Source organism: Phodopus roborovskii, unplaced genomic scaffold (genome assembly GCF_943737965.1).
Source record: "Phodopus roborovskii unplaced genomic scaffold, PHOROB, whole genome shotgun sequence".
Classification (NCBI taxonomy): Eukaryota; Metazoa; Chordata; class Mammalia; order Rodentia; family Cricetidae; genus Phodopus; species Phodopus roborovskii.
In genome coordinates, this window is record NW_026125444.1 from 6,181,551 (window position 1) to 6,208,141 (window position 26,591).

At 39.9% G+C, this 26,591-nt stretch overlaps 1 protein-coding gene across 5 annotated transcripts in view; it reads left to right on the top strand.

The window, feature by feature from the left end:
• Nucleotides 1–26,591, top strand: part of St7 (suppression of tumorigenicity 7) — a 228,886-nt gene that overhangs the window by 94,496 nt on the left and 107,799 nt on the right. For all 5 annotated transcript variants that reach the window (XM_051175717.1, XM_051175718.1, XM_051175722.1 and 2 more), the window contains exon 2: nucleotides 24,113–24,195. In XM_051175717.1, coding sequence (XP_051031674.1) covers nucleotides 24,113–24,195 — 83 coding nt within the window. The remainder of the gene's footprint in view (nucleotides 1–24,112; nucleotides 24,196–26,591) is intronic.

Below are 26,591 nucleotides of genomic sequence, written 5' to 3' on the forward strand. Positions count from 1 at the left end.
GGTGACCAAATGTTCAAACACATGAGCCTATGGGGAACATTCTTATTGGAACCACCACTGCAAGCCATTTCTGCAGTCCCATTTTTAGCATGTTGAAGAACTTCCAAATTTTCTGGAGTAGCACAATGACTAAGGAGGCCACAGCTGAATGTATTTCAATAATAAAAACTGTTTCATTCAGAAGTATTCTGGTAGGGAAACTGGGAAAGAATCAGTTTCAAATTTGAAATTATAATAAGGAACTGTGGGGATTTATAGCAAAAGATGTTGAGAAGACTGTGAAGTTGTTGCTAAAGAGGTTTAACAAGACTCCTGTCAATACTGAAAGATACAATGATTAGTAAGAGATCCAGAAGCTGAGGCCTCACTGGAGGCAAGATCTGAGGATCCTGCCTTGATTGATCGAGACTTTGCACATGTAAGCAAAGAGGCAACCCTGAAATTCTACACAGTGATGTTTTGCTCAGTGTCTAGCAGTATTGGTTGATTTGTTGCAGCCAAGTTGCGATGCGTTTGGCAAAGCATTTCCTTAATGTTGGTAAAGTCACTTTATCTTCTTCTTCTCCTTCTCCTCCTCTTCCTCCTCCTTCTGATCTATATGATAATAGTTGGCAAGTCTGATGTTTTAGTCTTCTTTGGAAATTTATCTATAAAGAGTAAAAAGTAACATCATATATTGTCTAATTCACAGTTTAGTACACTGATGACAATTAAATTACTATGTCTTTTGATGTTCTTTGCCTCTTATTTCCCTTTTTCTTCTTTGTTTCTCCTTGTTTCTTCCTATGCCTACGGTTCCCATACAGCACATGCATCCAGTTACTCATCCCACTTACTAAAGCATAGTGTAGGGCACTTCAAAATTAATCAGCAACTATTAAAAGTGGTTTTAACTTTCTTCCAAAGTATTTCACCCTGTATTTTTGTACTTAGCCACCACCCATCCACAATATACCACATGCCTTCAGTTAATCCAGTTCAGATTGGTTTTAGTCACTTAGCAATGCTCCCTATCTTAGGAAATAGAGCTGAGTTGTTACTCAGTTAGAAAAAATGAAGGCCTGGAAGAGACAGAGCTTGAATTTTATTATGGTTAACTTTTTCTGTGTATGAGGACCTAACATGGACTAGCTTCTTTTGTGCATACTTCTATGACAGGAAGTAGAGTCAAATAATAATTGCTCGGCTTATATTAATAGTCATGGTCCATGTCTTTTTCTTGCATTTCACTCAATGCCTTTCATTTTGGTAACTGTGATTTTAGAGAGCAGCCAGGAAAGAGTGAATACCCAGAACCCAGTGCCAGGACAGGCATACTGATACACATCATTTGAGGCATGTTAAAAAGAAAAAGCCCTGTGGAATGGAAGAGGGCCACCTTGCACTGGCATGTGATGTTCCTCAAGGAGGTGTGTGGCCTCAGTAAGCGCATTTTGCTCTTAGGCTGCCAAAAGTTTCCATCCAAATATCTAAGCACAACTGAAATGAAAGAAAGAAAACTACTATTACATATTTTGTTTCTTTTAATCTACCAGTAATTTTTAAGTTTAGAATATTAATAATATCGCTCTGTATATCAAGCATCTTAGTTTTAGAATAAGAGCATATATATATATATATAATTATATATTATATCTCATAAGCATAATTCTCATTTAATTGAGGATTTTTTCAAGTCATATTTCCTAGAGGAATAATTATTTGGTGCAATCAGGTGGAGTAGATGGGAGAAAAGCATATTCATGTCAATACACTCTTTAAACTGTTACTGATCAGCTAGTGTTGAAGGTCTTTTTTGAGGCATTTTCAGCTGGTGTATTGTACACCTTCCAAATGGCTTACATAGAGAATCTGGCATAGAAGAAATGGCAAGAGAATAGATTAGATTCGGAATCTATATGGAAGAGGCATGACTAGAGAAGGTAAAGGGTGTGTGTGTGTGTGGGGGGGGAGTAATGGCGGATACAATCAAAGTCTGTTTTACACATATGAAAATGCAACAGTGAAACTCAACATTCCATATAATTAATATGTGCCGACAACAAAAATAAATGTTAAAAAAACTATTTATGTTATAACAACTAAGCATTTTTACTCAGCTCAGCTGGAAACCAAGTTAAATTAGTCTTGATCTGCTTGGTAATATACATCTGATTTCAGAAATGTCAGGTTCCTTCATGATCATATTTTGTACTTAGTGTTGTTTTTTTTTTTTTTTTTTTTTTCTCATTTAGTTTTGCTTTCATTTGTTCTTGATTTTTTTTTTCCCCAGGAATCCTATTGGAGAATTCAGATTCTAAACTAAATGTGGAACACTGTATTTGCTCGGTCATGGGAATCACTGCAAAGTCCCATTGACAATCTATTCTAAGCTTGAGAGCCAACAGTTTAATTACCCCCAATTGAGACTGTTTGATTTGTCACTTCTTGGTATCTCTCCAGGCAGAGCCAATTCCCTCTAGTAGACATGGCCAGTGGGTAAGAGCCAGGATTGGGAAAGAACTACAGTCACTTCTGCTGGTCCAGATCAGGTCCAGAGTCCAAAACAGTATCAGACATGAGGTGTAGTCAGAGCACAGGGAACACAGCAGAGGCAGTTTGAGACAAGGAAAGTGGAGCGTATGAAGTAACATAAACGCCACAGACTCAGGGTTCTAGACATCTGGGCCTGCTCTGAGGGCACCCAGTAGGAAACAGGGAGGCGGGGCTTCAGAGGTGATGCTTCAGTTTCTGGAAAGGAGTGGGGTAAATGCAGGTGACCCGAATGACTATCGGAGAAGAAGCTAAAGAGACTCAATGATGATGCGGACAAGTCCACAAGCTGATTAACCCTTTCTGTAGACCTCCCCACAATCTGATACTGGGGAAAGTAAACCACATCCAAACTGTCCAGACCTCCAACTTTGTAAGCACATTAGGAGCAAGTTTGACAAAAGAGAATGCCAGCTTAAATTTGTGAGTGCCAAGGACTGATTAGTACACAGTACAAAGTGAGGACACAGCTGTGCCAAGGTATGGTTGAGGAGAAGGTTTTCATTGCAGATATGAGCTGGAGAGAGAACAGCCAGATGCGTCTGGGAGAGTCCAGAGCAGGAAGAGAAAGTAGGCTAAAGGTGGCCAGTAGATTGAACCGGGTCACGAGAGCAGAGGAGAGAGGGTGGGGAGAGCTAAAGAGGAAGAGAAGAGAGAGTGAGGAGGAGATAAGGCTAAAGGAGGAATCAAGAGCCAAGAGAGCACGTGGCTGGCAAGGTTATATAGTAATGAGAAGCTAGGAGAAGGGAAACCTGCGAGCTGGAGAAGTTTAGGGGAGGGCGAGGGGCAAGGAGAGCTGAAATGAGTCACAGGACCTGAGCTAGCCAGGAGGCCAGCAGACTCTTTGGTAGGATAATAGGCACCACAGTTAGTTTCTTTTGGACCTGAGTGTAGACTTATTTGATACAATGTGACTTGAAATAATACATCAAGATGCCTCATGAACAACGTGTTGGGAGATTAACTTCTAAAATCTTTGTAATGCTGTCAGATAAAGTTCAGGAAGCTAGCATTGGGCAACAAGACAATGTTTTTCCTTACTGGCTTCTGTTTAAGTGTGGATGGAGGGTAGAGTGAATGGACAGGCCTGTTTGCCAGCAAGGGGGGGGGGGGGAACCTTGGCTAACGCTGCTCTTTGTATTTGCACGCTTCTCAGAAGAGATTTACAGCCTTATAGACTGATTTCAAGTTAATCAGTATTACTGTTGTATGAGCTAGAAGGCCTCACAGTTTGGGGTACTAGTAGATTTATTACTCTTAACTACGACTAGCTAATTTTCTTTAATTCCCAGAAACTGAACATTTAGGATTCTTCCTTGGACATGAGGGTGATAATAGTGAAATGCTAATCAGATCAGAATAATTATTATTTCTTCCTAAGCATTTTTATGAAGAATAAAGATGAAAGTAGTTACCTCAAATGCCACAAATCTATTAAAATAGATCTTTTTAGTTGAAAAGTATACTTATGACTAGTTTCCTCCATGCTGTTTAAGTTCATGAACTCATAGTTCAAGGCTTATAGTTTTATTTTGAGCATGTGTGGTAGATAGTTGAGCTCATCATGCTGATACATTTTGCTTTGTCCCATGGCAGAAGTCATACCTGCAGGAATATAGACGTCAAGGTGTGTGAGACGGTTGAAATGGGAGTCAGGGTTGCATGTTTCTTTGATGCCAAGTTAAGACATTTATACTAATTAGAAGACAGAGATGCTCAGACTCTTTTGTAGCTAGCTATCTCCCTGCAGCCCAACTCTCTGGAAGCCTGGGAGAGGCAAGGGCATGTTGAATCTGTTCTGCAGTCTGTCATGGCTGCTAAAGCAGGGGCCTGGTCCCTTCATTCCCCCTGTCTAGAATTACTGGTGACAGGACTCTATCCTGAGTCCTGCCTGTTAGGGGCTCAATGAGGTGGTAACAGGCCCTGTGACCCATTAGCTGACAGATTTTTTTTCATCTTAAAGTAGGTTCTAAAACAAAGATACAGATGTAGTCATGGTAAATTAGTAGCAAACAGGAAATAGACCTCCCTTGCTCAGATTATTCATTTACTAATTAACTAATCAAGATACCTATTCAGAAATCTATTATGTGTATATATGCTCCAAACTGCATTCTTGCTTCTTTTGAGAATTCTGAATGGTTTGTAAACACCATCTCACTTGTCTATAACTTTCAAGAAGGCTGCACATTTTTGACTAACTGTGGCCAGTACACCAATTTATTCAAGAGCCTAAAGGATGGCTTTAAAGTGAAGAGAGTATGACTCAGGGATCCCGAGCTTGTGCTTTTAGAAAGCTGTGAGCATGCTACAGCCAAGGTATTGTGATGTAAGCCATCAAAACTCTGGGGGAGCTCGCCATGTGTTTAACAACTTAAGAACAGATAATATGCAGCTGAAATAATAACAATTGTTGCTGTAGGTAGCATGTGGGCTTGCTTCTTTTTAAGCGAATCTGAAAAAAATTCACATGCTATCAGGCTTTTGGATTCCGTCATCTCTGAGAGCAGGTGTCACGGTGTGGGTTGTGAAAGAATTGATTAAAAAAGAACTTTTTAAAGGAGTGACGCAAATTTATAAATTACTAGTTCAATTCCTGTGCTGATATCATTTGTCGTAGAGCCAAAAAGAACTTCTCACTCTGAGTCCTTCGACTTGTTATGACAAAAAGTGATAGAGAGATAAAATTATCGACTCAGGAGAAAGTCAACCTTGACCATTTATTTTTCTAGTAAATAGCATGCCACATCACTGTAAGGGACTGAAGGACAGGACAAAGGACAAAGAACTCAGCTACAGCTGTTGTGTATATTGCAGTTTTACACAGCACTGACAGATTTTGAAGCTTAGTTTGAAGCCCTATAGTGTTGAAAATACGACCGGGTTTGATGTCACAGGCTTGTAATCTAGCTACTTGGGAGGCTGAGGTAGTTGGACTGCAAGGTCAAAGCCAGTGAGTTCCAGTGCAGCCTGGACAGCTTATTGAGACCCCATATTAAAATAAAAATAAAAATAAAAAGAGGGCCTGGGCTGTAGCTCAGTGGTTGCTTAGGTGGTAGGTTCACTCTCTAGTGGTTCTCAACCTTCTGATGCTGCAACCCTTTAGTGTACTTCGTCATGTTATGGTGACCCCCATAACCATAGTTTTAATTGCTGCTTCATAACTGTTATTTTGCTATGGTTATGACTTGTAATGAAAATATCTGATATGCAACCCTCCAAAATGGGTTGTGACCCACAGATTGAGAATCTTTGCCCTAGTACCATAGAAAAGAAGAAAAAGTTAGAGCTGGGTACTTCCGCAGCTTAACAGTAGAGTGGAAGGACTATGATCACATCTCCTCAGCCTTTGTTTAGGGGACGTGCTGGCTTAGATGTGATAGTCTAGCCTTATGGTGACACGGATTTGCTACACTTACTGGGTTATCATGTGAGCATTGTGACCCCACGTTCCTGTGACCCTCGAATTATTATGCTATTACCACCCTACTCCCGCACAGCAACTTGCATTGAACAATGCTGCCTATAAAGCCCAGAGTGAGACAGAACTCTGTGCCCAGCTGGATGGAGATGAATGGCAGCTACATGGTGTGAGCAGGGTGCTCTACGTCAGGGTCATTCCTGCTATTATGAAGCTTGAAAGAGAACAGAACAAAAAGAGTCATGGTTGCATGGATGCTTTTATGGATGATGAAGTTTGAATTAGCATATGCAGAACACTCCTAGACAATGAATGTCCAGTCTGTTAATTGTCTAGAATGAATTCTTTCTTAGCACTTCATCTGCCTTGTAATTAGCTGTGGCTCAGTAGTGAGTCATGACATGGCATACAGCAGCACTGAAGGAAGGGGACCTTGCCTGGGTGGGTAGCACTACACAGTACACTCTGTGCATATTAAATCAGTTTCTGGCTTCCTAAGGGTTCTTTTTCTGGCTTGGGGACAGCTTTTAGGCTCCTGAATAGACCTCTGTGGCATCCATATGTAGCACTAAATGTATTGAGACAAAGAACTGCTGAAGAGCGTGACGATGACTATAACGCCCAGAATGGTTCAGTGTTCAGTTTCCATCTGTCAAAAGCCGAGATTTGGGCACACAGACCACAGACACATGTGATGCTGTTCTCTTTCGTTGTTCTAGAAAAACCAGGAAGGTCATTTTCTTACCACTGTTGTTTCATTTGCTCTGGTAGATTATTCTTAAATTTCTTAGTTTAAATGGAATTTAAGTGTTCATTTAAAACTTTCTCTACATACTTGCTTTAGAAAATGTCTTATTGATATTTACCCCTTTGTGTTTTGGGAGAGTTTTTTTATTTGGTTTTACAGATAATGCATGTATAATTATGATTTGTTGATATTGGAGTAAATATATTCACTATTATCTCCTTAAAATTAATTCTTAGATGGCTAGAGATTATCAAAGAATCACAGAAAGGTTATTGACTACCATGTAAAAAAGTTCTGGGACTGAGAAGTAGATGAATAATATCTCATCAGATTTATAGAGTGATTTTCAGTAAATACATTTAGAGCCCTAAATTTCAGGCATCTAGACAATATTCTAATATTAAACAGTATATTTGTGTTCAAGAGATGCCTATTAACACATTCGATATTGCCTCTATTTATTTCACTTAGTTCCGCCAGTGATCTGCTCAGAGCAGAGAATATCATCCCCAAACTAAATGCAGACTAAAAAAATATATACACAGGTTTTATTAAATGCTCAAAAGCATATGTCAATGTTGATAAAAACAATAATTGTCTGATTTTAATTAACTTACAATTTTATAAATGTCATGGATTTCCTCCTTTTTATTTAGTTCGTAGTGGGCACTGACATGGTCCTAGGAACCCTTGCTTTTCTTCCGAAACTTCATTGCACACAGGATGTTGATCAATAGGTGACAAACTTGAGGGTTTGAATTTTAAGTCTTCTTTAAATTATACCTTTTTAATGGTTTGGATCTGGAAATAGTTAAACATATCTATATGATTTACTAAACTTTCCCTAGGTGGTTAACTATTTCCTTTAGATTGTTACATTTTTGTAGAAATGGCTTTAAATGTTACTTATAGCAGAATTCTTACTTATTCATCTTACTGTTGTAGACACATAAATCTGGGTCAGCAACTCTTACACTGTTTCCTGAGATGGCTTTTCTCTGCAGCCCAGTCTAGCCTCAGACTTGTGATCTTCTGCCCTTGTGTTTGAGGTCCTGGGATATGAGACACCACTCCACACCTAGTGACTTTTAGAATGTGGATGACTATGCAGGCTGCTTTATTTTCAACTAGCTTTTATTTAGCTGGAGATTAGTTTTTCTTAGAATTTATGCCTTGCCATGGTGAAATAAGGGACTGAGATGTAGTAAGAGTGATTATGTAGTATTGTAACTATAAAACATTGAAATTTATTTGTAGGTAGCAATTTTTATTCAAGAAATTGCTATTCTTTAAAAAGATAAAGGGATAAATATAGTTTTGAAATACTTTCAGACTTAGTACTTGCTATGTCATTAGACAAACAGAACTCATAACATGGATAAGGAAAGTATGTGGAAACAAGGAGCTGAATTGCAAAATTGTGGGGGCTGTCACATGTCTTAAGTGGACAAGGCAGACTGTGGGGAAGGATGGGGTAGAACACTTGAGCACAAGTGAAACTATTAGAAGCAAACTTCTTAACAGCAAAACCTGTTATATCATTTCAACTGATTGAATTGGTCCGCCCTGGCTACCCAGGATAATCTTTACAGTTGATTATGTGCTATAGCTATGTCTGCTTATAAACACAAGCAGTGCTTATATTTAGCTAAATAATGGGGATGTAGTCCAGTTGACAATAAAAAGTCATCAGCATGTTAATATGTTAATATGTTAATATGTTAATATGTGAACCAGTTCACAACACATATAAAGACATCAGCTTCGTGAATGTAAAATCATGGTGTATCCATGATAAAATTCAGAAATGCTAAATTTGATGACAGTGCTGGTGTTTAATATAACTTATAAAATGATTTTATGGAAATAGAAATGATATATACATTGTTTTAGTATTGCTACTAATCAGAGTTAAAAGGCTGCACTTACAATTATCTTTTGAATTGAAGAATGACAGTAGAATAGAATGATTTCCTGATAGGACTTAAAGGAGGAAATTCTTGTTTAACTTTGTGCTTTCAAACTGTTGCTCATTGCTCCTCTTAGGAAACACAGGTGTATTTTGTTTTGTTTTTGTTTTTTTGTTTGTTTATTTGGTCACTAAGGTACATTAGTAGAACATACTAGAGAAGTCCTGTTTTACTTATTATAAACCAGAAGTCAGAATAACAAACATACACACAAACAAACAAAACTTGAGAGAAATAATGTAAAAGGGGGAAATCTTCTCTTAACTCACGATTTCAGAGTCTCGGTTATGGGAACTAACTCCCTTGTTTCTGGAACTTGGTGGAAGAAAACATCACGGTATGAAGGGCGGAGTTGCTCACTTCATGGCAAATAAGAAACAAGTAGTGTGACAGGAAGGAGTTGCATCAAGACATACCCTTCAGAGCATGCCCTCAGTGACTCATTTCCCAAAACTGCACTGCTCATCACTCATCTCCTCATAGCTGGGAATCAGGCCTTTGGTACAAGAGCTTTTAGGATGGGGTGGGATACTTCATATCCAAGTGTAATATACAACTACTTAATTCAGTGATTCTCAACCTATGGGTCACACTCCTTTGACAAACCTCTATCTGCAAAAATATTTACACTCCCACTCACCGAAGTAGCAAAATTGCAGTCATGATGTAGCAACAAAAATAATTTTACGTATAGTTGGGGGTCACCACAAAATGAGGACCTGTACTAAAGGGTTGCAGCATTAGGAAGGTTGACAACCACTGATTTAAACTCTCTGTTTTAGCCTAAAAGCAGCTAGCCATGATGTGGTGATGTTTATAAAACTCCACTTGCTAACTAACATAGGCAGTGGGCTGAGTTCTTAGTTTGCTGATAACTGATGAAGACTGATCTTGTCTGTGGCTTATGCTTGTGATGCCATATTTTACAGTGAGGCAGTGTGGTGGTTCTCTTTCTCTCTCTGCCTCTCAGTTGTGGATTAATATGGAGCTCTGTGTTGTTCCTGCCACCATGTTTTTGCTCTGCCATTATGGACACTTTCCCACTGCTGTAGTAGTTTGAATGAGAATGGACCCCATGGGCTCATTAAGTGTGAATACTTGGTCTTCAGTTGATGGAACTGTTTGGGAAGGATTAAGAGGCATGGTCTTATTGGAGAGATGTGTCATTGGGGGTGGGAATAAAGGTTTCAGTAGCCCATGCCGTTTCCAGTTAATGTTCTCTCTGCCTCATACCTGTTGATAAAAATGTGAGCTCTCAACTACTGCTCGAGAGCCATGCCTGTGCACTGCCGTGTTCCCTGCCATGAGAGTCATTAATTCACCCTCTGAAGCTCTAGGTCCTTAATAAACTCTTCCTTCGATAAGTTGTCTTGGTCATAGTATTTCTTTACAGAAATAGAAAAGTAACTAAGACATCCTCTGGAATAATAAACCCAGTTAAATAGTTTCTTTTATAAGTTTTTTTTTTTGGTTTGGTTTTCGAGACAGGATTTCTCTGTGGCTTTGGAGGCTGTCCTGGAACTAGCTCTTGTAGACCAGGCTGGTCTTGAACTCACAGAGACCCGCCTGCCTCTGCCTCCTGAGTGCTGAGACTAAAGGCATGTCCCACCACCACTGGGCTCAGGGTTATTTCTGAATTAGGAATTGGTTAACCATATGTGAAAGAATCAGAACAAGTATAGGAATAAAGAAGTAACAAAATTCTATAGAGATTAGGATTATTATATTTGGATTTAAGCAAATTAGATAATTATGATATATTTTACATATTGTTGTATAATCCTGTTATATGTATATACATATACACTCGCGTGCGTGTGTGCGTGTGTGTGTGTGTGTGTGTGTGTGTATTCCCTCAAGTCACAAAAAAAGAAAGAAAACAATAGGGCTTATTCCTGGTTTGGTCTAAGCACAAAACCTAGGCCAGTGCTGAGCTATTGAGCTGTCCTTGTAAGCAAACAGAAGCAGCATCACAAGGCGAACTTACATTTTAGCTTCATGGCTTGTTGTCTCCTTCCCCCTCTTCTCTTTATTCATGAATAATAATAATAATAATAATAATAATAATAATAATAATATAATAATAGGGAAGGAGGGTGAAGAACATAAGTAGACTATTAAGAACATATGGAGAACATTAAGAACATTAGCAACATATGTAGAGAATTTGGTAGAACATCATGGGCATCCAAACACTTGAGACACAGCATATAATTCAGTGGTATAACACTTGCTCTAAATGCACTATGCTCTGGGTTCAATCCCCTGAACTGGAGCAGGAATAAAATAAATAAATAAGTAAATAAATAAATAAATAAATAAATAAATAAAAAGACACCCAAATGTTCAAATTCATGATTCACAATTCAGTAGCAGAAATTGTCCTTTCTGCTCTATTATGATGCAATGAATTTGTGGTGTAAGTCAGAAATCAGAAGATTTTTCTAGTCCTTGGGAAAAAAGACCTATAATGACATAATCTCTGGGGCATTAATTTCCCATGTGTCACATTTGTTAATGGTCTTTAATCTGGAATCTGGTAGTTCTTAGAAAGGCAGTTAGGGTGGCATTGTAGCACATTATGTTAGGCTATGTGCTCAGCAGTGTCATCTGGGAGGCAGGTCGGAGCTGTGGTTGTCCAAGTGAGGAAAAGGAGATTGGACACTGAGGGCAGAGCAGGTGGAAAGGGATGATCTTAGTACAGATATATGTGACTACATGTTTGTCTGCAGCGTTTGTATGCATCCAGGATGGGACCTGCTTTGGAATCTCCTAATGGAGAAGCCCTCTGAACAGAGAGAGATCCAGTGAGAGGAAACGTAGAATAGGATCCAGTGAGAGAAGCCCTCAAAACAATGGGTGGGATTCAGCCTTCGGGGCTAGTTTGTCTAAATTTATATCCTGGACCTGCTGTGTGCCTTTGAACAATAAGGGTTTGGAACTTTACTTTCCTTATCTGTAAAATGGGCAGGGTAATGACATTTGTTTAAATTTGTTGATTTAAAAATCAAGACAACACATGGGAAAGCTTTAACCCATTTGTGGGTGTTTCATGAAGTCCCCATGAATAGTTGCTGTCATTCTGAGCATTGTGGGAGAAAACAAAATGTTATGGTCATTGAAAGTTTTAGCCATTCAAACATTTCATTTATAAGTTTGTTTTTTTTTTTAAATTTAGGAACATGATCAGGCTCTACTTTGTTTTCTAATGTGGTGAGGATATAAAAATGTTTTATGTTTTTGAGGCTGGAGAGATGGCTCAGAGGTTAAGAGCATTGGGTGATCTTCCAGAGGTCCTGAGTTCAATTCCTAGCAACCACATGATGGCTCACAACCATCTGTATTGAAATCTGGTGACATCTGCTGGCCTGCAGGGAGAGAGACATGCAGGGAGGGTACTGTATGCATAATAAATAAATAAGTCTTTTAAAACTATTTTATGTTCTTCAATGAAATCTGATAGGAGCAAATCGATTTCAGGCTGTTCTCCTCCCCCAAATGGCTGGTTTTAGAAGAGTAGGTTCCTGTCTCTGTCATTTGGGTGTGTCCATCTATGTTTTGCAGCATCATTCAAAGTGACAGCTCTTCAGAAAATCAGAGGAGGTGGGAGGCAGGCATACACCCACTCTGTATGCTGGAGAAGAAGGGAATACCAGATTGAGAGAAAACACATTGGATCACTGATGCTGTGATAGAAGAACAAGTAGTTACTTTAGTGTTAAAATGCAGTTTCCAGGGCTGAAGGGACAGCTCAGTTGTTAGGAGCACTGCCTGCTCTTCCAGAGGACCCAGGTTCAGTTTCCAGCAACCACATGGTGACTTAGGACCACTCCAGTTCCAGAGGCCCCCATGCTCTCTTCTGAACGCAGGTGCCAGGGAAACACATGATGCACACATGTCCATGCAGGGAGAACATGCATACACATATACATCTTACCAATTTAAAACAAGGGAGCAAGCAAGCAAATCCACACTTCCCCTCAGCACCCTTCCATTTAGAGTTTTCCTGAATATTTCTTTGCAGCAACAAGGTTCTTGTTTTTTTTTTTTTTTTTTTTCTGCAGGTGTGGGTCTGTGTCATATTCCCATCATTTCTAAGTCTTGTTTTGCCTAGGAAAATCCTTTAAATAGTGTAGCCTGGGAAATATCCTTTAAGTAGTGTACATGTTTTGTGTCTGTTTGCTTTTCATTCTTTGGAAGAGGTTTAATCCAGTATTTGTATCATGTCATGTGATATCTCTCTCCACTTATGTCCTTTCTTATTACTGAACAGTATCTATGGTTTTGGCATGCATGTTCCTTCTTTGCAATGCAGTTGCTTAGGACACTAAGAAACTTGGTGAATTTAGTGTAAAAAAATAATAATAATAGTTATTATTATTATTGTAGCCTGACACTCAATGTCCCTTGTATTTTCTCCATCAGTGACAAATTTTACCATAGAGTAACTGTCTCTCAGATAATGGTCATCCTATTTCTTACATAGAAAATATTCTGTTAAAATTCTGGAAATAAAAATCAGAAAGGAAATGGAAAGCCAACCAAGAAAAATTGCATCAACTGTGACAGATAAAAGGTTAATATACTTATTACTAAGGAAAGTTTTTATAGATGAGTGACATTCCAGTAGGAGAAACAGACAAACCACACATACCAGGAGTTACCCAGAGAGCAGACACTAGGGGAAATAAGCATGGAGAATTTAGTATACTAGTAATCCCCCATCAACTAATTCAATTTGATGCTGCAGGTATTCTCAATACAGAAAATTTAGCAATGACCTAATTTCCAGATTAGAAAACTCTTCAAAGGAAACATTCCTATTAAAGTATGTTTTCCGAGACTATGGTGGCAAAATGATTTTAAATTAAAAATAAAAAAAAAATTGCACGGTACAGAGCAAAGAATGAGAGGGAGAAGCTAGATTTTCCTGTGCCCATCTGCGTGTCCCAATGGTTAGTGCTGTCTCCTTGGGAGCTGCTCCAGTTTATGTTGACATACAGTAAGATAAACTAAAAGAGACAGAATGGCACCATCAGTGCTAATGCTGGCCTTCCGAGAGGGTCAGAGTCACTTAGCTTGTATGTGGTGATAATATGGTTGTGATAAGCTCGGGATAAGGTCCCCCAGGGCCGTGTGGTCTGCACCTAGGCAGCCCCTTGTTCTCAGACCCAGAGGCCCCCATGCTCCAGCACAGAGCCTGTCCTCAGAACAGGCACTGATCCTCTCAGAAGTGCTGCTGATGTAGGGAGTGGCCAGCAGTGCTAAAGCTGGGGCACGGTACCTCCTTTTGTCTCTGCAGACAAGCTCAGTTTCCCAGAAGGAAAATAGCCTGTGCAGGTTACTACTAGCAGTGTCCTGTGTTACTTTTTTCTCTTTGGGTGAAAGTGGAGGAAGAATTATTCTTCTTTATTTTCTGTATTAAAAAGTGCAATGAGAGCACTGGAGGGATGGCTCAGCGGCTAAGAAATACTGCTCTTGTAGAGGGCCCTAGTTCAGTTTCTACATCCATGTTGCATGTTGGTTTTTCACAACGCCAGCCCCAAGGGAGGGATCTGATGATGCCATCTTCTGGACATCTTGGGTACTACACACACACACACACACACACACACACACACACACACACACACACACCCCCACCCACCCACCCACCCACCCAATAAAATAAATCTTAATCTTTGAAAACAAGCCTGAAAAGTAACTCTTTTTTGCTCTTTGAATGCTTTTAGAGTTTTAACTCAGTATATTTATCGATGGGATACTGTGTAGTATTTCTATATTCGTATATAATTGTTAATGGTCAAGTCAGGCTGTGTATAGCAGTCTAATGAAGAATTTATCCTTTCTTGGGGATAAAATCACCCACTGTCCTTTTTCCTAAGTTTCTTTTTGGTGGTAGGGAGTTATGTAGTACCTTAGCATTTTAGCCACAATGATGTGAAACAGCACACTATCATGTATTTCTACTCTGGAGTTTCAGGATCCATTTACCAACCTGTTCCCAGTCTTCCCTTAGACTCCTATCTCCATCTTCTGTTTTACTCTCAAATACTGTGAGTCTTAGCTTCTTAGATTCCACATGAATGAGATAATTAGCTGTGCAGAAGCTTTTCAGTTAGTTGTCATCCCTTTGTTTTTCTTGTGTTGTCTTTGTTATTGAGTTCATGTCCAAAACAATTACCCATTCCAAGGTCCCAGAAAATACCATTAGTACCTTGTCCTAGGAGTGTCACTGTTTTAGTTCTCAAGTTTTTTTTGTGGCAAGTTTGAATGCATTACTAATAAACTCAGAATTACCCATAATCCATCAGTATCACATAAGGAAAGAAATCAAAGCACTTCTCTGTGGAATGATTTAACCAAGAGCAAGGTCACTGTCCCAGTGTCTACCATTATTCCTGTCTGCCTGCCGTGTGAGTCTGAATCTGTGCCTGCCTGAAGGCTGTCTTGTGAATCTGTCCCTGCGTCTGCGTCTGATCCTGTGTGTCTGTCCCTAACAAGAGACTTTGCTCTCTCTTTTATTGAATGGCACAGAAAGTATAACATGGAGAAGAAATGAGGGATACTTTACAGAAATCTTTTACAGAATTTCAAGAGGAATTAAGTGCCTGACTCCCACAGACCAAGATAACAATATTACAAACACCATTGTTTATCAAGCTATATCTGTATATAGGACTCAACCATTATGGTGGATATTCATTTTAAAGACCACTTTCAGCCTATATTGTTATTTCTGGCAGATGCTTATCATAACACACATGCATTACTCTGGGGCAGGGCATGGGAGGTACACAATTTAAGAGTACAGCGATGCATTAGTGTAAAAAGTAGATTGCATGGAAAATGCAAGGTAAATTAGGTTGGATATCGTTGTTAAACAAACAAGCTGAGTACCCAGTGGGATAGCAGTCTTAAGTGACTTCAGAGTTCAGTATAAACTCTGGCTGTGAAGTCTTTCAGTCTCTTAGACTGTAAGAGGTATTTTTATAATAATGCATTGCCACAATGTGTAACGCTTTAATCTGTTCTGAGTTGATTTTTGTAAATGCTATAGGAGATGGATCTTGCCTCATTCTTTTATATGTGAACATTAAATTTTACCACAACTGTTTATTGGCAGTGGTGGCACATGGTTTTAATCCCAGCACTCTGGAGGCAGAGGCAGGTAGATCTCTGTGAGTTCAAGGTGAGGCCAGCTTGGTCTACCGAGCAAGTACCAGGACAGGCTCCAAAGCTACACAGAGAAATCCTAACTCAAAAAACAAAAAACAAACAAAAATACCCAAAACAAACAAACAAACAAAAAAGAAAAGAAAGAAAAAGAAGAGACAACAACAAAAAACTTTATCCATGAATATTGTTCACATCCTTGGTAAAGATCAGTTGGCTATGAATCTACTTCTAAGTTCTGTATTCTCTATTTGTCTAAACATCTGCTTTATGTACAGTTTTATTGTTTTAATTATAATAGCTTTGTAGCATATTTTCATTTAGTTAATATAATGCCCCATGCTCATTTAGTTCTTTTTTAAAATAAGGTAACTTTGGTTGTTTCAGTTGATGATGAATGCTATGGTGTGGTCCTAGTCTATCTACCATTTAAAAAGATTTGATTTGGGCTATTGTCATAGTGATGCAGTGTTTTTACACTCCATGTACCATGACATTGCCTATTTGTCATACTGGTATGAGGCTAATTGCCACAGTCGGACTTAATGATAGGTGTTGCATTAACATTGGGCTTTTGGTCAAATGCTTAACCTATGTCTAAAATAACTGCCTTGGTTTTCCCACTCTTGGCATTAGTTATGTGCTAACTAAGTATGCACAACTTGTTTCTTTGTCACAGATGAATAGAGCATATCCCAGTGAGGGATAGCAATGGCTGTGATAATAGAATGGAGAAGAAAACGAAGGATGTCACCTCTGGGACTGGGAACATGTCTTTCAGGGGCAGAGCACTGAGAACCTGGCGTTCAGATGCATCTTTTGCAGTTTTCTTCCTTCCTTCCTTCCTTCCTTCCTTCCTTCCTTCCTTCCTTCCTCTTTCTTCCTTCCTTCCTTTCTCTCTCTCTCTCTCTCTATCTCTATCTCTCTTTCTGTCTTTTCTTCCTCTTTCCCTCCCTCCCGCCCTCCCTCCTTTTCTTAAAGAAACTGGCTTTTTGACATTTGGAAAAGCAGTGCTCCAGTTTTCATTGCCTCTCACACCTATAGTAATTATGTGAAGCAAGGCACGTGTATGATTTATCCTTGGACATTCACTTCCAGTCACAGGTCTCAAGAGATGGCGTTTAGTGCCCTCTGGAATAGGAATTGGCTATTTGGTGCAAATGTAAAGATAAATGTAGTAATAGAATTAGAAATAGTGAAACTCCAGGCCTATTCTGGGCAGCCAGTCAGGGGAGCAGCTCAACTCCTCTGGCCTAGCCTGTCTGGAGGCTCTGTTACCTCTGGCTGTACACTCAGGAGGCCAGAGAAACACAGCTGTAATAGACATTACATTGAAAAATTGTCACACTAAGAAGCTGGGTCTGGGAGTGGGGTTTCCTACCTCTATTTCAGACACACTATGTTGTATCCTCCAATGTCTGGGCAAGGGCTGGACTCTGTAATAGAGAGGGAAGAGAGCAGCAAAGCAGCCCACGAGTGAAGCCATTGTGTCCCAGAGAACAGGTAGAAGATGAGCCCTTCCCGCAGACGGTAGTGTTTTTCATCCTGTGTCTAATAGCCTGCAGTGGGAAGGGAAGCTGTGGAACTCAACATAAAGCTCAGGCAGGAAGTCCAGCAGACAGCCTCAACTTCCCAGCCCCCTTCTACTGGATTTGGTGCCTACCCTTCTGCTATTGATGTTTAATTGGAAGCCTGACGTGTGAGGACACTTGGCTCTGCCTGGACCCTTTATATTGGAGCGCTCCTCTGGTTGCTTCCAAAGGTCTTCCTCAGGGAGTTTCTGCTGGATTATTCTACCCAACTAGATAATGTTTTTCTCTGTGTTCCTCCCTTCCCGGTTCATTACTTAATAAACTCAATCATTCAAAACAGAAAATATGCTTGTTCTAGAGTAGTGCTTCTCAACCTTCCTCATGTTGTGACCGTTTAATACAGCTCTAGTGACCCCAGCCCATAAAATTAATTTTGTTGCTACTTCATAATTGAAATTTTGCTACTTTTGTGAATCTTAATATAAATATCTATGTTTTCTGATGGCCTGTGATAGGGTCACTCGATCCCAAAGGGGCCATGATCCATAGGTTGAGACCCAGTTGTTCTAGATAATTCTCTAGAGCATACACAACATGTTCCCAGTCAACTTTCTTCAGGGTGACAGTTCTACCTTCAAAGAGAAGTAAATTAGTTTGTGAGCCTTTAGAGAATGGTAGAGAGAAAGAGAGATAGAGAAGAGAGATAGGGAGAGAGAGAGAGAGAGAGAGAGAGAGAGAGAGAGAGAGAGAGAGAGAGACTGAACCTAAACCTCGAATTTAATTTTGAGTTTTACCAGCCTGTGGCCAAAAATGTTACCTTACTTTGAGGCAAACTTTACCTGTGAGTCAGCAAGGGATTTTAAAGCAAACCAGTTAATAGCATGAAGAGCAGGATGGAATAGATAGGAGTTATTTTTGTGTGGTCTTTTATCTCATCTGTTAATCAAGAAAGGATCTACATATGTGTAATTATTAGGTTTAAAATCAAATCAGTTGAAATGTCACACCTTCACTGTTTTTTAATTTTTGTTAAAGGTTTCTATAACAAGAAGACTGTTAGATATTTGACACATTTCTAAGAATTAACCATATAGCTTAAACCTGTAATATGAGAGTAAAGCAGTATTTATTTCTTCCAAGGGCCCCTTGTTCCCATCCTGGAACAGGGATATATATATATATATATATATATATATATATATATATATATATATATATATATCTTATATACCACTTCCAGAGCTGGTTCTGTATCTTTTGGTGAATATTTGATTCATCAGGAAGTAGATGGTTTTCCACTCTTGTTAATGTCTTTCTTGCCGGCGTTGTTACTTCTATGAATTTTATATTTAAGTAATTTGGTATAACACATTACTGCTACCAATACCGTTAGTCTCCAATTACGCCATTCTTTCTGACACACTAAGTAATGAATTCCTATGTTCCCCTCTGCAGCATTCAGTCTGCTAAACCAAACCACTGACGTTTCTATACTATTTCCCGTGTAAATTCCAGCGAAGGGGGGCAAAATGAGAAGCCAGTGACAGAAATTTCTCTCAAGTTGATAGAAAGCTCTGAGCATGCTTTGTGTGGCTGACGCTGTGGACACAAGGAATTCTGGGAGTGTTCTTCTACATCACTCACCACCGTTGTCTTATGAGAACAGAGCGAGTATCATTCACACCATGAGTCTCTGCTTGTCAAGAATTCAGCAGCCCAGCCTTTCCAACTCCTCAGACTATCAGCACTAAATGAAAAGAAAGCCAGTGCATAGAATACACCCAGACCAGCCTCAAAGGCTGCCAAAGAACCCCTTCATTTTGGCTGTCAATCAAAGCTCTTATTTTGCATGATTCTAGTGCATGCATTATTCTGAGGCTTTCTCAAAGGAGCACATTGGTGCCCATTGTCTCCCACTCCAGCCAGAGCTGCGGAAAGAGTGCCTCAGTGGCGCTCAGAATCATAAAGGCCTGTTAAATTGTTCCCATGTCTGCTTCTCAAAAGCATGCCCGAAGTTCCTTAAGGATAAGAAACGTATGTCATACATGTTTGAGTCCCCGGAATTTTATGCAGTGCCTGATACACATTGAACATATGTAGCTTGTTGAACGATAGCAGGTTACCTGCCTTTGGATTTGTAACAGATTTTAAATAGCACATCATAGAGGAGAGAAAACATGTTGGAGCAGGAACATGGTGAGAATAATAGTTAGTCCTGGATTGGCATTCCAAATGGTGAAAAGAACAGGAAAAGACGAGACCAGTACTTCTATCCTGTATTACTTAGTTTTGGAGGTGACTAGTATTTCTTCCTGAATGAAGTCAGTTTCTGAAAACGTTGCTACCTGCTAACACAGTGCAGTTTGTGTCTATTTTGGTAGAGTTACTACTGAAAGATTGAACTATATTAAAAACATTCTGCTTAAGAGTAAAGTCAAGTATGCACAATGCATTTCAAAACCATTTGCATATAAAATTCCTTTAAAAAGAAAAGTGTCTTTGGAGTTTGATAGGTTAAGTCTTTATCCCAAGTAACTAATTTCTTAAAAGTTTTTCTTTTAATTTTGAGGTTATAATAAAATTATATATCATTTCTCCTTTCCCTTTCCTCACAAATGACTAAATTTAAAGGTTCTGTATAACCTATGTGTTGTAATCTGGGGATAGTATCTCATAATATCTAAGAAATTCTTGGTTTATCAAGGAAGTAGTCATTCAGTCTACCTGAAGTGCATCTCATCCTGCTTGTGTACTTTGGAACACACATGCACATACACATGTGAGTGCAGTGCGCTTGCAAGCACACACACACACACACACACACACACACACACACACACACACACACAGGCTCAGGGAGTAGGGAAGTAGAAGGGGGAGGATACAAAGTGTTAGGCATCAGAAACTTACTTTTGCTGTATTTTATATTTAACTTTTAAAATCAACTTGAAACTTAGATGAAAACATCATAAATAGCAGAGAACATGACATAATAAAGTTTTTTTCCTCTGGTTTTCCATGAGGATGAAGTTCTTCACCAGTATGTATTTATTTGTAAGCGAAAGGGAACTCAGCATCTGAGATCTTGCTTCCCTTGTCCTTAGGGTGACTGGGGCTTTGGGCAGTCCTTACTGGTATGGAAAAAAGTGTCAGATGGCCTCTGCCTAGCAAGGGAGAAGGTGCCACGAAAAGCGAATGCTGCGATGCCCATGCTAATATAGCATGCTGCAACAGTACTTTCTCAGATCACAGCTGAGAAGAGGGAATGTGTTCAGCTGAGCTCCTCCCAAGGAGTTGGATGCTCTCTCTGTGAAGCAGAAACTGGATACCTGTAAAGTTGCCCCGGCAACATCAAGGGGAGAGGAAGAGTAGACAAAATTATCTATGAGGGTTTCTTACCTTAGAAATGAGTCTAAAAATAAATCTCCTTGCTCCTCCCTCACAAACATAAGGGCCATAGCATTTCTTCAGAGGCCTGTGATTCGTGAAAGCTGAGGCTACCAGTCCTGGCAGGGAAGGGAGCCAGGGAGGAGGAGGAGCAGGGGAGGAGCAGGAGCAGAGAGAGGAGTGCTCCCGCTGTGCTTTAAGCCGAACTGAACTGACATGATGGGAAACTGTTTTTTTTTTTTTTTTTTTTTTTTTTTAAGGTGATACAAATACTATGTATTTAAAATATGCCTAGAAAAAAAAAGACTATTCACAGATCTATTATGAGGATATTTTAACCCCAGATTTTTAAAAAAGCATCCCATCCCTCAGCTGCGATTTTAGCAGGTTTTCAGAGACTCGCGTATCATCCTGTTAAATGGCAGCGGAGAAGGGAGTTGTGTTTTATTTGAGAATGGTGCAGTTGTGGTTTCCCTTACCACTCATTTGTGGCATCCTGTGAATATCCAGTATTATCAAATGCCCATGCTGATTTTCATTTTCACAGATACTGTATTGGTGACTGCCTCAGGTCCACATTGCTGCCTGTCCTAGTCAGGGTTACTATTGTCGTGATGAAACAACATGACCAAAGTAACTTGGGGAAGAGAGGGTTTGTTCAGCTTCTGCTTCCTCATCACTGTTCATAGTTAAAGGAAGTCGGGACAGGAATTCAAACAGGACAGGAATCTGGAGACAAACTGATGCAGAGGCCATGGAGGGTGCTGCTTACTGGCTTGCTCCTCGTGGCTTGTTCAGCCTGCTTTATAATAGAACCCAGGACCACCAGCCCAGGGGTGGCACCGCCCACAATGGCCTGGGCTCTCCATCACCAATCGCTAATTTAAAAAATGCCCAACAGGCTTGCCATATCTTATGGAGGCATTTTCTTAACTGAGGTCCCCTCCTCTCAGATGACTTGTATCCAGTTGACATAAAACGAGCAAGCACACCGGCCCCTTGTCAACTTGACACACAAGTGTGTCATTTTTCCGTTAGAACATTTCCTTTCTCATTTACCCCCAAGATGGTGTATTCATGTAAAAAGTACAATATAAAATATAAATAAGTTTAAAAGTCCCACATCTTTACAAATTTAAACACAATACAAGTTCAGTCTTTAAAATCTGAAAATCTCCTTTAAAAGTTCAAAGTCTCTCAACTGTGGGTTGCTGTAAAATGAAAATACTTTCTTACTTCAAGAGGGAAGAACCAGGGTGCAGTTGCAATCTTGACCAAGGCAAACCAGAATCGGTGTGCATAACTAAAAGTACCGTCTCTGGGAATCCCTCACTGGACTCCTCCAAAGGCCTTCGGTCACTGTCTACCTCTGTCCTATGCAGCTCACACAGCTCTGTCTTCTCGGCTCCTGCTCATTCCTCTCCACTGCTGCTGCTGTTCTTGGTGGTCACGCTGTGGCACTGGCATCTCCAAAATGCTGGGGTCTCTTGCCGTAACTGGATGCACCACTAGCCTGGGCTTTCTTCATGATGCCAAGCCTCTGCCTCTTAGCGTGATCCCTTTGTCCTGGGTCTTCAGCTGCCACACAGGCTGCACATTTACCAGTGCCCACCCCCCTGGTCTTTCACAGTGCCAGGTCTCAGCTGCTCTCCGTGACCTCTGCCTGGGTGACTCTTGCACATGACCAAGTTCAGCTGTCAGCACAAGTTAACAACCTTGGTTGCCTCTGGAGCCCAGGTTCTGTGTGCTGACCACCTAAAGGATGCTGGTGTCTTCTATATCATCACTAGCTTCTAAGCTCCAGCCAACCACCATTGATTCTCCCAGCAAAGCAAAGGTTTCACTTAGTGGTTCTGATATCTTGTTAATTACAGATGATTCTTTAGTCCCGGCTAACCAGAACCACCCAATACTAATTCAAAATAGCAAATGGCCCCAGCAGAGACTTTAAACTTTACTCTATGACTTCACAATGAAAAATGACTCACCCTTATTTAGCATCTGTCAATTGCTAGTAGCACCTCAACTAGGGTTGAAGCCTCATAAAACCATCTCCCAAACAGACAGGGATATTGCCTGGCTTTTCTGTGTAGGTCTTGTGCTGCCATGAGTTCTTGAGTGAGTGGCCATGTCCCATGCAGAAGATAACATTTTACAGCACTCTGCCTCATCCTCTGGTCCTTATTTTCCTTTCTCCCCTTCTTCTGTGATGTTCCCTGAGCTTTGAAGGTAAACTAAATATCCAATTTAGCGGTGAACACTCAATTGTCCCTTATTCTCAGCTAACACTTAATTGTCCCTTATTTTCAACTCGTTGACCACTTATAAGTTTCTGCATTGTTTGATAACTCCTGTAAAAAGAAATGTTTCTAAGTTTGAGAATAGCACTAATCTACGGGCACAGATATTAATATTTTAGAAGGCAGTTTAAAATTTCCATTGCACAAAATAATAGCAGTACCTATGTCTTCTTCAGCCATAGGCTTTTAACCAGGTTTATATTACTGGTCATAAATTCCTTTCTGTGGAGCAGGTCTCTCTCAAATCTGAGCAGAAAACCATTGGTTATACCCTTACTAATAGGCACATTTTACTTGGCAGATATTGTAGTATTTAGGCTATAACTTGATACCTGCCTTTCCGATTAGTATACCAATTCCTCATCTTGGTGGGACTTTGCTACGGTTCTAGGGATTCTGGTTCTAGGAATAAAAGTAAACGAGTTAGATGTTAGAGAGATGATGCAGTTAGTTAAGAGCACTCAATGTTCTTGCAGAGGGCTGGGATTCAGTTCTTGGCACCCATGAGGTGGCTACAACCTTCATCTGTAACTGCACTTCTAGGGATTTTGTGCTCTCTTTTGCCCTGCTTGGATGCTGCATGCATTTGGTACACATACATGCGTACCAACACACACACACACACACACACACACACACACACACACACACACCCCAACACATTCAGATGGACGGACAGACACACACACACACACACCCCACCACATACACACACACACACACCCCAACACATTCAGACGGACAGACAAATAGATAGACACACACACACACCAACATATTCGGATGGACAGACAGACACACACACACCCCAACACATTCGGACAGACAGACAGACACACACACCAACACATTCGGACAGACAGACAGACAGACAGACACACACACACACACACACACACACACACACACCCCAACACATTCGGATGGACAGACAGACACACACATACACACACACACACATACATCCCGACCTTAAGAAACAAATAGAAAGTTTTACTGATACAGTCATGCCTTTCTCATTCTTCTCCCTTTCCTTTTATTTTCAGTGAGCATGTTTTTGAACACATTAACACCGAAGTTCTACGTGGCCCTGACAGGCACTTCCTCACTAATATCAGGACTTATTTTGGTAAGTGATGGAAATCTAATCTAAAAATGTATTAACATGTATGTTAGTGTGTTTTCATGGAAAAAAGACATCTATCTGGGAGAATATGCATGGGCCATTGTCACTATTCCCCTTGCATGTGTGTACATGTTGCATAGGACGGAAGAGAAGACTTGTGCTATCCTGGTCATATGCTCTGGATAGGTGAAAATCAATGCCTTCTTTTGTTGAAAGGGAAAATAACTCATAAAGGAAAATAAGAAAATTCTAGTATCTTAACACATAAAATGTGCTGGGGCCATCACTCAGAGGTAGAAACATGCCTCATATTCATGAAGTCTAGGATTCAATCCCCATCACCACAAAAATTAGATAGACAGAGGGACAGACAGATAGACAGACACCGCTGATGTATAAAAGTTGCTCGTCCAACTAAGAATTTTTCATTTATTTGTCATAATGCATTATTGGGCTTAATATCTGTAGGAATATTGCTTATTGCTTTTAAATGTGTTGGATTGTGGCCGTCCTACACTTTCCCTTCATCTTATTTTCTCTCAATGTTTACATTTATTTCTTTATGGCTTCCTTTAAAAACCTCAAACAAGTTAAAAAATAATAGCACCTGTAAAACTCCATTACCTTATATTCTGTAATGGATGTAGGTATGTAGGATTATACAGAAGTTTTAAAGAGATGTTTTTCTCTATGCACAATTGTGATTATTAACTATTATAGAAATAGGCACATATAAAAGATTGTAGAGGTAATATTAAGACAAATGAATTATCAGTAGGAAAAAAAAATCAAAGGGGAGACGGGTACAAACATATTGAGCAAAGAGATTGCATTTACCTGGACTAATGAAAGATTTCCGAAGCCTGAGCATAAGAGGCAGAGGAAGGCAGTTTCTGTAAACAACTGGTAGTAGAGAAGGGCAGTGTGAGAGCATCCTTTAGAGGTGAGAGCGAGAGCCATCTAGGTTCAACATGTTATGTCTGTGTCATGGTTATGTGAAATGGAGTTAGGATAGGAAGGAAATCAGCAGGAGTGACTGCAAGACAGATCCTAGCGCAAACACGAGCCAGAGGCAAGGGGCCATGTACTAAAACTCACCCATAAGAAGGAGATGTTCTAGTTTGTAGCCTGCTGCCTCTTAAGCATCCACAGCCCACACATGCATCTCTGACATCTCTCTATTCAGGAAAGTTGAACAAGTAAGGGCATTGCTATGGAGAGTTGCTCATAAAATCACGAGGTTGGTTATTAATTATTCTACCCAGGAACTGCATTTTATTCAACATTGGCTTCCTCCTGGTTTTTAGTGTTAAAATTCTCTTGTGAAATAATAGTGATTATGTGTGGTGTTAGTTTACTATAAATACTTGGCAGAGAAATTATAGCAACCCCACATTCATCTTCAGTCTTGGTAAGGTAACTGGAGAGCTGAGGAGATTTTAATGGAACATGAAACTCGATAATCTGGAAACCAATGTGGTAAGAGATCACCAACTGCAAGAATTTAACTGAACTTGTGGGGTAACACAAAACATCAACAAAAAGAGAAAAAAGGAATATTTGAATCTGACAAGGAACAGAGGCGAAAAATATTTATCTCTAAATGTAGGGGACTTAGAGCAGAGAAAAATGATCAGATGACTTGGTTGAACAAAGCCTGTAGAACTGCATTGCTAGGAAACCTCAGGGGGGGGAGGAATCAGCTAAGTAGCAAAAGTGTGAGAATGAATCACTCCAAAAGCTTCTAACTTTATTGATTAAATAAAAGGTTTTCCACTAGGAGATTGCATGCTTGCTATTTAGGGCTAGGTAGGAAATTACATTAGCCTGCCTGGAGCTGTTCAGTAGTCAGAAGAACACAAGTCATGGGTTATAATGGGGAGTAACACAAGGGAGTCATGGCCAGCCTCCTAGTGATGGAGAAGGGAGACTGTAATGGCCTGAGCAATGTGGACTTCCTAGGACTCCTGCCTGGGTCATTGGGTCCAAACCTATTTTCAGGTGGGAAATTTGAGACTTCAAAAGGAAAGAAAAGAAACTCCTGAGATTAAACTCATGGCAAAGTAGTCAGGCTTCCAACCCACATTTTCAAGTTCCCATTGTAGTATGTGCCTGTTGACTAAGGAAACTGCAGATATAGAAAATGCTTTCATTTTCTTGGTAAATTCCTGTTAAAGTACATTCTGAAAAGATATTTTATAACACAACACACACACACTTTATGTCTTGCAGGAAGAATGGGACAGGAAGATGTATTTTAAATATCCAATAGTTACTGTTTACAGTTTATTTATTTTTGATTCTCTGTGTAGCCCGGACTGTTCTGAAACTTGTTCTATAGACTAGGCTGGCTTTGAACTCATAGGTAGATCTACCTGCCTGCCTCTGCCTCCAGAGTG